Below are 15996 nucleotides of genomic sequence, written 5' to 3'. Positions count from 1 at the left end.
CGGGGGCCGGGGAGGAGGTGTAGCAGGTCCCACACACCCCGTGTGTGTCCACGTGCTGATATACATGTGTAAGTGCGGGTGCCGCACCCTCGGGGACTCTCCCATCTGCTCCTGGCCTCGCCATACAGATGGCGCTATTTACAAAACCCCTGCTGCTCACACCCCTTCCCGAGTCTCGGGCTCCTATTTCCAGGCCCCTCTTCCAAAACTGGGGGGAGGAAGGGGGCCCTCGAAGGGCCATCCCAGCTTCTGTGCGGCTCTCTGGTGGGGAGGATTCAGGGTCCCTGAGGGGTGTGAAGGGGTGGACCCCAGCTCTCTCTGCACCAGGTGCCGCCTGGGCTGGGCCCTGGGTGAGAAGCTGCCTCTGGCCTCCAGGCCTTTGCACAAGCTGTTCCTGCGGCCCGGGATGCCCTTCCTCCTTGGCGTCACTGGCTAACTCTTGCTCCCCTGGATGTCTCGGCATCACTGTTACCCCCGGCTGGGTCAGGGCTCCCAAGTCCCCTGTATGGGTGTCCCAGTGTGTGGAGGACAGCCAGGGATGGGTAGGTATTCAGTGGGGGATTCAGTGAGCCAATGCATGAAGGCAACATCGGCGGGGCTGGAACAAGGGCCCGGAGGCCCTGGGTCTCTCCATCGCCCGACTCGGGAGCCAGAAGCTGGGAGAGGCCGGGGGCTCAGGACGGTGCATGCTAGAATCTCCCCATCTGGGGAAGCCCCCCTGCAGTCTGCTCACACCCAGCTCTTTCTCTTCACTGTGAACCCCTTGCAGAAAGTTCGGCCAAGTGTCCTGCCCAGATCTGCCTCTGGGTGCCAGCCTCCTGCAGGCCACACTCACTCACCCTGGATACCCATCTCCTGACGTGTGAAGTCACTGATGCGCACCCCCGAGCCCCCTCCCCCCCGAGCCAAGCAGACCACCAGCCCCTGCAGGTAGCTGGCCCCCCCCTCCCCACCCCGTCCTGCCGCAAGCCTGGCATCCCTCTGGGCCCCACTCCAGGCCCTCCTGCCCCTCCTCACTCACACCCCCCTCTTCTAGGAAACTGTCTGCAGAGGCTGTTGGGGGCTTCCCCAGGTCCTATTAAATAAGGGGAAACTGAAGCACAGGAGTACGCCTTGCCCATCAACCCCCAGAAGAGATGGGAGGTTTTGGGGTGGGGGGGCACCGGGCCCCACCATCCCCTGTGGCCTTCCCGCTGCTGGTCTCGGAGGCCCCCCAGTGCTGTTTCAAGTCTGACTGTCCCTCTTGCGGACACTGAGCATGAACTGCAGGGACGTCCCCAAATCTCAAGAGGCTACAGAACCGCTGCAGAGGGTGTTCTTCTCAGAACCGAAGCCCCGAAGAACCAGAGTGGGAAACAGGACCCTGGGTGGCCAGGGCCTCCTCCAGCCGCTTCCCTGCAGGTTCAGCCTCGGGAGGCCTCAAACCCAAACCTCTGGTGCCCTCTTGTGGCTAAATGGAGCAGCGCACACAGCCGCTGGCAGCTATTCCCAGCTGCATGTGAGCTAGTCTAGTGCGGGGTGGGGGGTGGGGGTCTCTCCCTGGACCCCAAGAGCCTCCCAGGCCAGGGGCAGACCCACCACACACACATTCACTCCACTAGCCCTGAAAGCCACCCTTCCTCAGTCCTGATGGTAGTTCTGGAGGGACCTCCTCCAGGCAGGAGCCCTTCCATAATCCTCACTTCCTGGCCTCAGCTTGAATACCTCCTGGAACAGGGAGCTCACTGCCCAGCTCATTTCATCACGGACAGGTGAGATGTCTCAGAGGTTCATTCTGCACTGATGTTTGTTCTCAAAGCCCCAGTACAGGTCTGATGATCATGCGATCAGGGCACTTCCCTCTCATTGAGTGTTTACAACGTGCCAGGTCTAGGCTGAGCTCTTTATTGGAATGATCCTACTCACTGCTCCCAACTGCCCCATGAGCGGGTTCTATTTTATTCCCATTTTACAGATAAGGAAACTGAGACTCATGGGGTGAAGTCACACAGTGGGAAAGCAGGGGAGCCAGGATCTGAACCCAGCTGTACTGGTCCCAAAGTCCCAAGTCCTGAACCTCTGGGTTCTTCTGTACTCTCTCCTACCGCCCGAGTGGAAGGCGGCATGCAGGTCTCTGCCCAAACGGTCCGGTCCACCCACTGCTCCACCTATGATTCCCACCACCCCGCTCAAAATGTGCTCACGACTAGGGTGTTAGCGAAAACTAGGGCCACGCTCACCAGTCCGCTTCTTTTAGAGGAGCCCATGGTTTCAGCCCAGAACAGTCCCCTACATACCATGGGGGTGGGGGAGGGTCACTGGCCACCCCCGTCCAGCCTGGGGGTTTGACGCCAAACCCCGCAGCGTGGCCCTGGCCCAGCCCTGGCCCTGCTGCTTCTCCCAAAGCTACAGCTCCCACTACATGTTCAGGACCCTCATCTCCAGAATTTTGCTCAGGCTGTTCCCTCCGCCTGGCACTCTCTTCCTGTACCCATTCCTCCTCCCTCAGGGCCGTGCTCTACAGGACAGCCTTCCCTCGGCCCCTGCCTGCTGCCCCCATGGCTTCCCCTCGGCTCCCCTGGCACCGACCCTACGGCCACCCTCTCCTGCATCCATTCTCTCCCTCGCTAGGACACAGGCCCCCTGAGGGCAGGAAAAAGGGCCCGCGAAGTTCAACACTGTTCCGGTGTCCAGCACACACTCAGCCCTGTACAGACGCCAGTACAAGCTGGCTGACCGAGCACCAAGCAAATGAGTGAGCTTCCAAAGACACCACTACCACCTGGTGGGGCGACTGTCTGCAAGGCCACCCCCAAATCACACCTCCTCCGTCACAGTCTGAGCTGGGAGTGTCCCTACGTCACCCTGAGCCAGGGTCTGCTCCTCCACTCCCGACTGCCTCGACCAGCCTTGCGGGGGGGCGGGCCTGGGTCAGGTCAGGACACGCGTGCTGAGAGGTAGGCCCCCTGCCCCCCCAACCTGGAGCAAGCCATTGGCAGCGTGTCCGCTAACTGAGAGCTCATGACTCCAGAGTAACACTGCCTACAGTCGCCTACATCGTTAGGAATCTTGTTTCTTGAGCCCTGCCACCTGAGGGACAGGGGCTGAGGGCTTTCCTGCCTTCTACCCCCAGGGTCGTCCTTCAGTCTGCACTCCTGCACACAAGGGCCAGAAGTAGCAGGTGTGTTATGGGTTGAACTGTGTCTCCCACAAAAGATAAGTTGAAGCTCTAACCCTGCCAGTACTTCAGAATGTGACCTTATTTGGAAATAGAACCTTTACGGAAGTAAACAAGTTAAGATGAGGTCATTAGGGCAGGCCCTAATCCAGTGTGACCGGTGTCCTGATAAAAAGGAGAAATTTGGACACAGAACCAGACACGTGCAGAGGGCAGGTGATGTGAAGATGCCCCGAGGAGATGGCCACGTGAAGATGGAGGCCTGTAGTGATGCACCCACAAGCCAAGGACACCTGAGCTACCCGAAGCCAGGGGAGAGCCCGGAAGCGGCCCTTCCCTAGCGCCTTCAGGGGGAGCATGGCAGCCAACACCTTGATTTTGGACTTCCGAAACCTCCAGAACTGTGAGAGAATCCGTTCCTGGTGTTTACGCCGCCCAGTCTGTGGTGCTGTTGTCCCGGGAGACTAAGACAAGGCCTCATCCCCATTTTGCAAGTGAAGAAGCTGAGCTCAGGAAGGGCAAGGGCCTCGCCCAAGGCCACACAGCTGGGATTCAAGCCCTTTGCTACCTCGTGGTCTCTGACCCTGCCTACTGCATTGCACGGAGACTCCCACGGTGACCTTGGTCCCTGTGCCTCAGCAGCAAGTTTGCAAAATGGGGTGACGCTGCTCAAACCGCATGTGGAACAGGCACACGGGACTCACACACTCGGGGTACAGGGCAGAGCCGTCCCTAACTCGCTACTAAAAACATTCCTCTTATTCAGACTGGACGGGCCAGTCCGTCCACTGCATACCTGACTGTGCTGGGGGAGAACCTACAACTGCTTGAGGACCGTCCATTGCCTGGCTGCCTGTGTGCCCCTCGCAGGCCCCCTGCCTCCTTCTCCGTCCCCAGCCGTCCGTCCTGGCCTCACCTTTCCTGTGGCGCCGTGTGACACGTACTTGGCTCCCTCCTGCTGGGCGATCTCCACCTGTTTGCGGGCAATGCAGGGCCGGGCGAGAGAGGTACCCAGGAGGTAGCGGTCCTCGTACAGTGCGCTGGACTGGATGGCGGGCCAGACGAACTCCTCCACAAACTCCTTGCTGACGTCCTCGATGAACACCTATGGGGAGAGGAGCCCATGAGAGGGAGCCTCGGCAGGGACGGGATGCAGTCAGAAAGCAGAGTCCCAGGGGCCTCAAGTGGCCTGCATCTAAGGCAGACGCTGTTAATGGATCCCAGGGCAAGCTGCACCTCCACTTTTCCTTCTGCATCTGCAGTAGACATCATAAATCAATCCAGCATACAGTGCAGTTACTCTCCCTCCAGCACTCATGGCAGACATTACTAATCGATCCTGATATACCATCCAGGTGAAACTGGATGTGGTCCTTAAATCCCTCCCAACATAGCATCCTGGGCCTGAGACAAAACAAGATCTAAATCCAAGATCTAAATCTAGATGTAATCCACAAAAGCCAGGGATTATTTTGTCCCGCAGGTGGCAGCTGGCAATATCTGGAGATATTTTTGGTTGTCATAACTGATGGGTTGTGGGGGTCATTCTGGTCTCTAGTGGGTAAAGGCCAGTGATGCTGCGAAACATCCTACAAAGCACAGGACAGCCAGCCACATGTCAACAGTGTCGAGGTTGAGAAACCCTGATCTAGAGGAATTATTCTCAAAATGTAGACCCCCTAGAGTTCCCCAGACCCTTTCAAGGAGACTGAAAACATTTTTTATGATACTCAGTTGATATTTGCCTTTTTCACTCTGTTGACATTCACATTGAATATGCAAAAGTGATGATGGGGGAAGGGGCTGGCACTTAGCACAAATCAGGGCAGAGGCACCACACTCCTCAGAGACATGGTGTTCCTCACGCCTTGCTCTCACAGTGCAGATTTCTCTTAAGAGTGGTCTTGAAAATGCAGTAAAAAATGATTAACTTTTGTTATATCTCAACTTGAGTACAAAATGTGAAATATACACGAAGCATATCTGCTGCATTCACAAGTGAATTATTAGCTCAACTAGCCCCTTTTCTCATAGAACATTGTTCTTGAACAAAGGACCGACAGACAAGTCAGGGTCAATGCAGACTTGGGTTTTTGGCCAGCATTTTCATAGGAATGAAGTGACCCTATCGCTTCAAGGAAAACTGAGAATTTGTTGCCAATGATAAAACTCAAGCTTTCCAGTAAAAGTTAGAATTATGGAAAACTTGTATCTGACACCGTGAACTTGACAGCTTCCTAATACTTCTGATGTGAGTTTTATTGCGTTTTATGGTGCTTCGCAGATATTGCGTTTCTTTTGTACTGTTAGCCTATGTGAGCAGGGACCACGCTGGCCACGTTCACCTTATGGGCCTGCTCACCACATGATCAGAGGCTCAATCAATGCACTGATTCTGTTGAATGGATGGAAGGATGGGTGGATGGACAGAGAGCTAGGAGGGATGGACAGTTAGATGGATGAGGGATGGATGAGTGAGTGGATGTGTGAATGGACAGCGAGATAAAAGAGGGATGGGCAGGTGGATGGATGGATGAGGAAGAGACAGATGGATGGGGAGGTGGGCTGGGGAGGTGACTGGGTAGAAGAGTGGCTGGGGGAGACCAGAAGATGATGCCCTTTGCACACCAAAAGCAGAAGGAATTGACCTTATACTCCTGGAAGCAAGAGGACCCGTTGGAAGGCATGGAGGAGACAAGGAGCTTTGGGACAGGACCCCCCACAGCCGCCTCCACCAGGCCAAATCCCATTTCCAGCCCCAAACCCTGCCTCCCGCTTGGTACCTTTTTAGCCCCAAGCTTCAGCGCCTTCTTCCTGGCTTCCTCAAAGTCTTCCTTCTGGCCGACGTTGGCCTGAGGAGCAGCAGAGAGGACCCATCAACCCAGGGGCAGAAAGAAGAGCTGAGAAGAATGTCTCCCCCAGCCCCTCCCCTCCCCTGGGGTGAGCCCTGGGCAAGTGCGTTTCACACACAACAGCCCTCAGGTGGTGGTGGTTTCGACTGGATCGCTGAGGTCAAAGTAGGAAGGAGAAAGGGCTCGAACCAGGGTCTGGAGAAGCCGTAACACTCTCCAGAGCTAATACTTGGTTGAAGGACGGGCCGAGCTGGCCCTGTGCACCCAGGCTGCTAGGTTGCAACATTTGCTGTCACTGCCTTGAAGGTCTAAGGCTTCCCTTGGACCCGTCTAACTCTTCCCCCAATTCCCCCAAAGTCAGTACAAAGGTTGGATAGTCAGCAGCTGCCCGACTCTCAGCTCACTTCCCCAGCCAAGTGCGGCAACTTGACTGTCCCAGGGCGCCTGAGCCGGCTCGAGGCTGAGGCCTGGGCTCTGGGCACCCAGCTGTCCCCCTGCTGGAGCCCAGCCTCCGGTTCCGACAGCCCCATCTAGACACAGGCATTTTTTTCTGCTCGCTGCACTCTGGCCTCCTGCCTAGACATTGGCCCTGGCTTCTGCTCAACAGACTCTGGAATCTTCCCAGAGTCCAGCTGCAGGTGCTTTTCTGAGGTCACTCAGCTTTTAAATCTGCCTGGGGGGAGCCCGGGATCTGGACGGCCCACCGCTGCTGCTGATGACAGCGTGCACACACCCCAGGCTCTCTGCATCCGCTCAGAGCCCTGGCTCTCTCTCAGCAGGCAACTGTGAGCCAGGCACTTCCCCTCCCCCACCTGAGGGACACTGGGTCAGCACTGTTACGGACGGTAGATTGACTTCAACTGCAAACAAACGGTTCTTGACAACAGCTGAACTTTTCCTGTCCAGAGTGCCATCCTCACTTCCTCTGCAAAGAGAACCTTCTCTCCTGGGACCTCTTTCCACAGGGATGGGTGACAGCACATCACGTCACCTGCTCACTGTAGGGACGAGCCCTCCGAGACACAGCCATACTGACAAATGCATGGTGGGCAGGGACTCAGGCCAGTCAATGAGAGTCCCCCCTGGCCCTTCTGTCAGAGCCTCTGCAGGAAGCTCTCCTTTCTCCGGGAAAACTTGGGTATGATGATGTGAGCCTTGCCTGCCCTGTGGAGAGGCCAAGAATGAAGCCAAGCAGAGATGGAGGCAGATCTGGATAAGCACCTGGATCCAGCCTTGCCTGACGCCATTATACCCCTGGCCTTCTGTTATATGAAGAACTGTATTATTTTGGTTTTCTTTGTTTATTTTTGGTTTTATTTGGCTTAAGCTGGGTTTCTAGAATTTGCACAGTCATATGGAGAAAGATTCAGAGGTTATGTCCAGGTTTATCAGAAGTTGAGCTGGTTTAATTAGGGATGTCTGCTATGGACCCTGGATGGGGGATGGCATCATACATAACCTATGGCCCGTGACCTATTTGCTATCCCAGAATTAGGTGATCTCCAAGGGCTCGTCTAGTTTAGCCAGTGTAGGATCCTACACTCTTTGCTGAATTATTGAGGGCTTTGGGAAAGAGGAAGATTGTATGCCTTCTCGTGGCCTTCAGCAGATCCAAGTCCTTGGTCCCTCTCCAGGCAGGCTGGCCCAGCAGCTCTGCCAGGCGCACTCCTGTGCCCCCCGTCCAGTTACTCGCATGGAGACTTGGCCTCCTCTGTGACCTGGGGGGGCATCTCAGACCTGGGGGACTTCCAAGGTGTTCACTCGACAGATGAAGAGAAAGAGGCAGTAAGTGAGAAGCATTTTCCTACAGTTCAAGACAGGCTTAGAGAGGGGGAGCTGGGCTTGGATGAGCGACAATGGGCAGGTGCGCAGGCTGCATGGACAGCAAGGCCGACAGTAGAAAGACACACATGCCAGGCGCCCCCTCACCAGGTAGGCAATGACGTCATAGCCCTGCTCCTTCAGCCACACGAGGATGCAGGAGGTGTCCAGGCCCCCGCTGTAGGCCAGAACCACGGAGCCTTTGCCGGACATCTCGTCTGGAGGGAGGAGACGAGGAAGAATGTGAGTGACCCAGAGCCAGCCCTGCCCCCTCCCCATCTGCCAGCCCCTCCCGACAGCTCCCTTCTGGCCTGTCGCCCAGCCCGGACCTCGGCCTTGGGCAGTCTTATCCCCTGGACAGGCCGCCACCATGAGGTGTGAAACAGGATGTTCGTCTGTCATCAGGACCAGCTGAGCTGCTCCTTCCTGCAGCCTCACGCCTTCCACCCCCGACACCCTCTCAGGGGACCCACACACACCACGCTGGGGCCTGGCAGGTGGAGGCATGTCTTAGAGTCAGTTCCCCACCAGCTAGAGAAGACGACAGGGTCAAGGTCAAGACGCGAAGGGTGCACAGCATCAGGAGACTTGGGAGAGGCCGTGGCCCTGAGGCTTGGGCAGCCCACACATCTCCAGTCAGAACTGCTCCTTGCTAGGCTGGGCCAGTGCGAGTGAGGCATGGCCCTGGGGGCCTCATATAGATCACCCTGCACCCCGATTATGACCGCATGAGGTAGGAGCTGTCATGCATGTCGGGGCAGCAGAGACTGGGGCTCAGAGAGGTCAGTGGCCAGCTCGAGGTCACAGAGCATGTGTCTGTGTCTGTCTGGCTCCAGAACCTGGGTTCTTCCCAGCATGCAGGGCTGCCTGCCAGCTCTACAGGGAATAGGATGCCCCCCTGGACCTCTCCCACCTGGGCCCCAGTGAACCTTCACACAATGGGACTTTAGGCTCTTTTTAAAAGCAAGTACCTCTGAGAGGGGAAACACAAGAGACCCCAAACACCTCAATGAACTCAGCTCCAAAATGATTAGTTGGGAGGAGCTCAGAGGCCAACTTCCCTATGTGCAGAGGGGGAAACTGAGGCCCAGAGGAGGAAGGTAACCAGGACGTACAGATGGTAGATCTGTCCTTCTGCAGCAGGACACATGTGTCCCACGCTATCCCTCCCTCTCTTCAGTTACACTGATGCTTCCAGAAGGCACCAGGGCCTCCTCACTCCTTGCCTTTGCAGCCACTGTTCCTTCTGCCCAGAAGGCTCTCCCTGAACCCTCGGGCTGCACCAGGCCCTGCCTCCCCCGCACTCTCCACATGGCCCTGAGAGTAGATGCTGCTATGTGCCCACTTTGTTGAAGAGGAGACCGAGGGTCAGAGAGGAGAGGTCACTTGCTTGAGGTCCTATGGTCAGCAGGTGGCAGGGCCAGATTTGGATTCAGTCCATCTCTCTCCAGCCTCCATGGACATGGCCCCAGCCTCCTGCATTTCTTGGGTGTGTGCTTGTGTCTGGCGGGAGCATTTGCACTGGAGACTGACCGAAGTCAGGGTCCTTAATAGAATCTATTGGGAAAGGCTGTGGGCATCACTGCACAGATCCACGTGGGCCTCATCCAGAAGGGCCTCTCCCCAAGGACGCAGGCTCCTGTACACTGAAGGCTTCTCGTGGGCCTGGAGGTTTAGAGGCAAAGTGGTCACCCAGCCCAACCGAGGGACGAGAACACATCCTATGTGCTGTCCCGGCATCTCACCAGGCCACCTGCCAGCCAGTCCCAGAGCTCACATGTCTTTACTGCCCTTTGGACTTGGAAGGGGAAACACCTCATGGAACAGTGAGGTTGGGGGTGGTTCTGAGGGATGGATGTCCACAATTCCCCCCTTCAGTGGGCATTCGGCCACTTGCCAGGCTGTCCCAGGCCAGCCGGGGCCAGCAGACATGCCCATGGCAACCGCAGCCAGGCAACAGGCCATCCAGGATGGAGGGGAGGAGGTGGAAGGGAGGCAGGAAGGACTCAAGGTAGGAAGTGCCTGGGGCTGAAGGTGTGGGTTGCGGCTTCCAGAATCTGTCTTGATGGCTCAGAGAACCACCCTGCAAATGCAAGGGCCGCTCGGCTGCCTGGCACAGCAGCTGGGTGACACCAGAGGCCGTGAACCCAGCCTACCCAGCCCCTGGACTCCCGTTTGGGCAGCCTCGCTGGGTGGGGAGACTCAGGAGCCCCAGAGCCCCGTCCAGCGCCCTGCTGCAGTGTGCGCGCTCCCAGCTGTGTGTTCGTGTGCGAAGGGGCTGGTGGTGTGGTCGGGTGGGGGGTGTAACGTTGCATATTTGTGAAGCTCTATTGAGATATAATTGACACGCAATAAACTGCATATATCTAAAGCGTACCATTTAGTAAGTTTCGACATGTGTCTACAGCCAGGAAATCATCACCACAATCAAGATAATGAAGGTATCCATTATAAGCTGAGTCCTCCATTTGTGTTATCCCCAGTTTAGAGACAGGGAAACTGAGGCTCAGGTTAAGGAACTTGCTCAAGGCCTTGCTTGGCTGGTGAGTGGCAGAGCCAGGATTCAAACCCAGATCAGCTAGACTCATAAGTACAAGGCTTCCCCTCTCTGGGAGGTGCAAGGAAGGGGATCCCTGGGACAAGGTGTGGTCTGGGAAGCCACAGGTGGCTCAGACACCCTGGAGTGACAGGGAGAGATGATGCAGGCCCAAGAGTCACCCCTGCTATGCCACCTCCCAATGGCCCTGGAGCCAGAGGGTGGGCACCGGAGTGGGGGAGGGGCAGCTCCATGGAAACAGACCTCCGGGGCCTGCCCTGTTCTGCCTCAGTGACCCCCCTGAGCCTGATGCACGGCCCATCACAGCACTGTCACATCTATTCTAACTGCCCCCGCTGCCCACCGTGAGGACAGGGACCATCTCTCAGTGCCTGGCACATGGCAGGCACTCAGAGCAAGGCTGCTGATTCTGTGACCTGGAGGTCAGTTCCTCACCTATAGAAAGAGAGGGTTACAATCCCCTCCAAGTCTGGAATTCCATGCACGTTCTCATCCGGAAACTTGTGAGCCCCTCCTGCCTGCCAGGCCACGTGCATGCACGGCTACAGAGGGCCTCAGCCTCTGGGTCTGAGACACGTGATGGAATGGGTGCACCCAGGAGCATGTGCCTGAGTGCAGGGGTGTGTGTGTGTGTGTGTGTGTGTGTGTGTGTGCGCACATGTGTGCCTGCATTTGTTGGGGAGAATGTACCTGAGACTGCATGCATGCACCTGTGTCTGCACACACACACGTGTGTGTGTGTGTGTGTGTGTGGCATTTGAGTCTGCGTGTGCACGTCCAGAGATTAGCTGGGCAGGTGGGCTGAGACAATGATATAATCTGACACTGGCATTGCTCCGCCCTTCCTGGCGAAGCTCCCTCCTCCCTCAGCCAGTGAGGTCCTTGCCAGTGAGGTCCCGGCAGACTACGTGGGGCAGAAACTAAAGGAAGCTGAGGCCTCAGTTTGGGGGAGGGAGAGTGGAAGAGACTAGGGGCAGAGCACAGTGGCTGGGTCCTCCAGACCTGGGTTCAAGCAGCGTAAGCTGCTCACCTGCAAAACGGGAGCAAGAAAAGCCCATCCCTCCACAGGGCGACCGTGGATTCCGTGAGATTCCAGGAGGAGCCCAGGGCTGGGTACCACACCTGTGCCCACCAGACTCTCCTTACCACTGGGTCCTGGCTGACCTTGGGCAAGCCCCTCACTCTCTAGGCCTCAATATCGCCGTCTGCACAAGAACCTGAAAGCCCTTCTGGTTCTGACACCCCAGGACACCCCAGTTCCTGCCTGAGGACTCGGCCTCCCCCAGCCCAGGGGGGCTGGACTCCTGGGGCTCTGGGGCTCCTGAGTCTCGGCCTCCCCCAGCCCCAGCCTTGCCGCCACCTCACTCTCCATGAAGGGTGCAGGGCAGGTGCCCCAGCTCCCAGGCACATGACCACTGCCAAGAACATTCATGCCCCCAGCTCCTGGGGCCAGCCCAGACATCCTGCTCCAGAAGAGGGACACCTGGGAAGGGAAGAAGAGGACCTCATGCCAAGATGCCTGCCAGCCTGGCCTTAGTTGGCAAGGCAGGGGGCATTCTCCAGTGCCCCCGCCAGAGCCATCCCGCCAGCTCCCAGTGAACGTGCCAGGCCAGCCTGGGCAGTTGCTCAGCACTAAGAAAATTCATGCGGCTCTAAAACGTCAAGGCTAGAAGGATGACAAGAGCAGGTGCTATGTTTAGTGCCACACGTGCATCATTTCAAGGCGGGGACTATTATTGCCACCTATTTACAGATGGTGAACCCGAGGCTCAGAAAAGTTAGTGACTTGCCCAGGTCTCAAGCAAGCGGATGGCAGTGCTGGGATAGAAACCCAGGCTGACTGCAGACCACCTGTTCTTTACTGCTCTCTGCCCTACACTCTCTGGTCTCTAGGAGACCACAGACTGTCTCCCCCTCCCATTACTTGTCTGCCAGAAGACAAAATCCTCAACGAACCATCACCAGTCAGTATTCTATTTCTCTGTGCTGCAGCAACACGAATGTTCCCCTGGAACCCCTGCCCTCCCGTTCTAACTCAGTCGAGCTGAGTTCATTATAGTTTCTAGGCTTTTTAAATAGCCTAGCTCCACCAAGGCCATAGAATTCTCCCTGACTTAGGGGTTTGCTCATTTTAGGACTGCAACTCTTATCCTTTTGCTGCCCTCATTCGTGTCTGATAGAGCTAGGCTGCAATTCCACACTTTGACCAGGAGGTCAAAGTGTCAGGATTCAGCCTGAACATTTGTTTGCCTGACACACTCAGCTCATTTCATCTGCATACTTGGCGAGACACAGAGGAAGGATTTCTGCATCTGATGAGAAAGCTGAGGGCAGTAGGGGTGCTCTAGGCTACGTACTGAGCTGGCTCTCCGCTGCAAATTCCTGGGGCCTGAGATTCAAATCAGGAATGCCAGGCTCTCTTGGGGACACCAGCACTCCAGCAAACTTCCTCTGCCCAGGGTAGGGGGTTCCATTGGGAGTGCCTTGGCTTAGGAAGATTGGGTCTCCAGTTTCGACGAGAATGTCCCGAGGTAGGAGGTAGGAAGACTAAGTGGACCTCGCCACGCCCCAGTGACAGGCACTTAAACCCTTTCCAGAGCATTTGGTTATGGAAGAAAGCATGAGTTCATTCATTTGTTTACTATATTGAAATGCCTATGGATGCCTGGCCTATCCCAAGTCTGGGGAGGGCATCTGCCCCACAGGAAGGAGCCAAGGCCCGGTGGATCAACTTTGCCCAAAGTGTTTCAGCAGAAATCAGAGCCTTAGACCTTGAATTCCAGAGGTTCTCTCTCTCCACCTGGATGCCCACAGGCAAGGCGCTCGCTTCAGAGGCTGTGCGCTCAGCTTTCGGATGAAGGCATCTGGCTGTCTTGGCTTGCCTCCCAGGACCCACGGGACAAAGACGAGATGGGGCATGGGAAAGTGCTTGCACAGCAGGTGAGTCTGGGTCTGGCCCCCCGCGAGTCAGGCTCCTGGGCCCTGGGCCAGGGAAACGGTTACCATCAGAGCCAACTGACCACACAAGCCCAGGGGAGGCAGGCAGCTGACGGGGGCACCTGTGGGTACTCAGGGGGGCTCAGACTGTGCTGAGTGGGGGCCTCCCTCCACCCCATCCTGTGTCTGGCCTGGGGTCTAGGCGCTCAGCCGGAAGCATTCACCACTCATTCACGAGCACTCAGCAGAGCCAGAGTTACTTCTCAGCATAACGCACAGGTGGCTCCACCCGGACAGGACCCCCTGCCCTGGCTCTGAGCCCGGGATGGGCGGGGGGAGGGAGTGCAGAATGGAGACTCCTCCAGCTCCTATCCAGTTCCCACGCCCTTTGTGGCTGTTCCTGCCTCTACTGTCTCCCTCCCCCACCAGAACCTAAGACAGGAGGGCAGGGACCCCGTCTCCTGTTCCGAACGCCCAGCATGGTAGCACCCGGTGAGTCACTCCCCAGACACGGGGAGTGAAGGGACCCAGGCACCCTTCTCAACAGTATACATCCCCTTACTGTTTCCTGAGCCCTGAGCCTGTGCCAGCCACGACGAATGGAGAAACTGAGGCTTCGGACTCTGGGAGGCTGGCCCGAAGGCTCACCCAGTTGTGGACTTGTGCCTGCCTTCTGGGCTGGGGTCACCTGCCCTCTTCTGTCACCAGCCTGGGCGTGGCGGGGAGGGATCCAAGCCCAGGGCCGATTTGATCCATCCCTGGAGAAAGGACAGGTTTGCTCCTGCCCGGGGTGTGCAGTCAGACCGCGCTGCTCTCGGGAGGAGATGCCCCACTTCGCAGAGAGGAGCACTGAGGCGGCCGGGTCACGGGACCTCCTCAGGAAGAGCCCTGGCGAGACGGGAGAGGAGCTTCCTGCATTTCACAGAGACTCCCCTTCCCTGGAGGGCGAGGCCGCCCCAGGGGCCAAAGGCAACAGGCATCAGGACGGCTGACATTTCCTGACGAGCGGTCCCTCCCCCAGGCCAGTGCCAGCCGGAAACCGGGCACCGCGGCCAGGCGAGGCCCCCGCCCCACCGGCCAGAGAACGCAGAGCCCTTCCAGAAGGCAGAGCCGCGCGACTGACGCCCCCTGCAGGGGAGGGAGCCCAGCCACACCCAAGGCACCGGGGTGGGCCGCCCGGAGCCCGGAGCGACCCGCCCGGGGGAAACTGAGGCTGGGGCTGTGGGAGGCGCCGAGATGCCCAAGCCCCGGGGGCGCGCGAGGCGCAGCGGTGAGGCTGGACCTCTGGTTGCGAGCAGAGGAAAAGAGGCGGAGACAGAGGCCAGGGCCAGAGAGGGGCCGAGAGAATCGGGAATCCTCCCACCCTCCGGGTTCCCAAGGTCTCCATCTGTGGGGCTCGGGGCATAAGGGAAATTGGATCGGAGAAGGAAAATCCAGAAAGGACCTCGGCCTGCAAAGGCGACAAGTAACCCGACCTGCCCCTCAGACCCCCGGCCTCGCTCCCCGGGCCCCTCTCCGCGGCCCAAGGGAGCCAGGAATCCGGCCGCCAAGCGTTTGAGCAACAGGAGGCCGGGCGTCGGCCCCCTGCCCGCCCGTCGAGGTCCGAGCCCGGGGCGCGCGGTGCCCTCCGCCTCCTCGGCTCGTTCGCGGTGGGGTCCGGGCAGAGGGCGACCTAGGCCGGGGAGTGGGAAGGGGACGCCTTACCGGGAGGCAGGCGGCGGCGGCAGGCGGCGGAGCAGGGCTGGTGGCGGCGCGCATCCCGGGTTATAAGCACGGGGCAGAGGGCAGGGCCGGGGCCCGGGGACAAGTCGGAGGAAGAGAGCAGCAGACCCCGCCCCCGGGCCCGGCCCCCTCGCGGAGCGGCTAGGCGTTCGCGGCCACCGGCGTGGGGTCGGGGCCAGGCCTTTCCCTCCCTCCTCGCCCCTCCCCTTTCCCTCCTTCCCTCCTGCCCACCCAGCTGCCGACACACCCTCCCCGCCAGTCCCCGGCCCTGGCCGCAGGGTCTGGCGGCTCCCCTGGGCGCGGTAGTGGCTGGAATCCTTGCGACGACAGGGTGACAAGCCCTCCTGCCAGACTTGCCGCCTGGCCCGTGGGGAAGGCTCAAGCGCTTCGCTGTGGGAGTGGAATAAAAGTCCCTCAGGCTCGTGAGTTTCATGCCCATTTTTGTCCCGTGGTGGCCTTTCTACAGACCTCAAAGCCCCTCCCTTCCCCCCTCTCTAGTCCCCGTGAGCCGGAGCCCATTGTATTGGTGAGAAAACTGAGGTGGAGGTGGCCCTAGAAGGTCGGGGTTTCATCCCTCAGTCCAGGGCTGGTTCCTGGCTGTCTCCCCAGAGCCTGGCACCTGACCAAACTCCCGAGGGCACCCAGTAAATAGTGAATAGAAGACTGGCCCACTGCTAACCCATTGAACAGCAGGGAAAATTGAGGTTCACAAAAGAAACAGGGAGTTGTGTTCCCAGTCTGGCCTCCAGAAGTTTCTGTGTCAGAAGTTTTCCAGCCTGGTTTATAGGCCCCAAAGCACCAATCACTGCAACCACAACCCAGTAAAACAGCTGGTCCCAACCTGTCCAAGGCAACCCCTTGGTTAGGACTGACCCCCAGAGGGAAGCTTCCCAAATCCTCCCAGCCCTGAACCCGCCCTGGAGGTGGGAGCCCTGAGGCAGCCCTGCCAG

The 15996-nt window shown here is 58.2% G+C and overlaps 1 protein-coding gene across 1 annotated transcript in view; it reads right to left on the bottom strand.

Moving 5' to 3' along the window:
• Positions 1-15143, bottom strand: part of ASS1 (argininosuccinate synthase 1) — a 51265-nt gene extending 36122 nt beyond the window's left edge. The window contains exons 1-4 of the mRNA XM_007194500.3: positions 15029-15143; positions 7939-8048; positions 5941-6009; positions 4074-4262 (exon numbers count right to left, since the gene is read on the bottom strand). Coding sequence (XP_007194562.1) covers positions 4074-4262; positions 5941-6009; positions 7939-8043 — 363 coding nt within the window. The 5' untranslated portion in view covers positions 8044-8048; positions 15029-15143. The remainder of the gene's footprint in view (positions 1-4073; positions 4263-5940; positions 6010-7938; positions 8049-15028) is intronic.
• Between the last annotated feature and the right edge of the window lie 853 nt (positions 15144-15996).

The sequence above is a fragment of the Balaenoptera acutorostrata genome, chromosome 6 (assembly GCF_949987535.1).
Source record: "Balaenoptera acutorostrata chromosome 6, mBalAcu1.1, whole genome shotgun sequence".
NCBI classification, from domain to species: Eukaryota; Metazoa; Chordata; class Mammalia; order Artiodactyla; family Balaenopteridae; genus Balaenoptera; species Balaenoptera acutorostrata.
The sequence above is the reverse complement of the archived record's forward strand: the minus strand, read 5'-3'. Positions and strand labels throughout refer to the sequence as shown.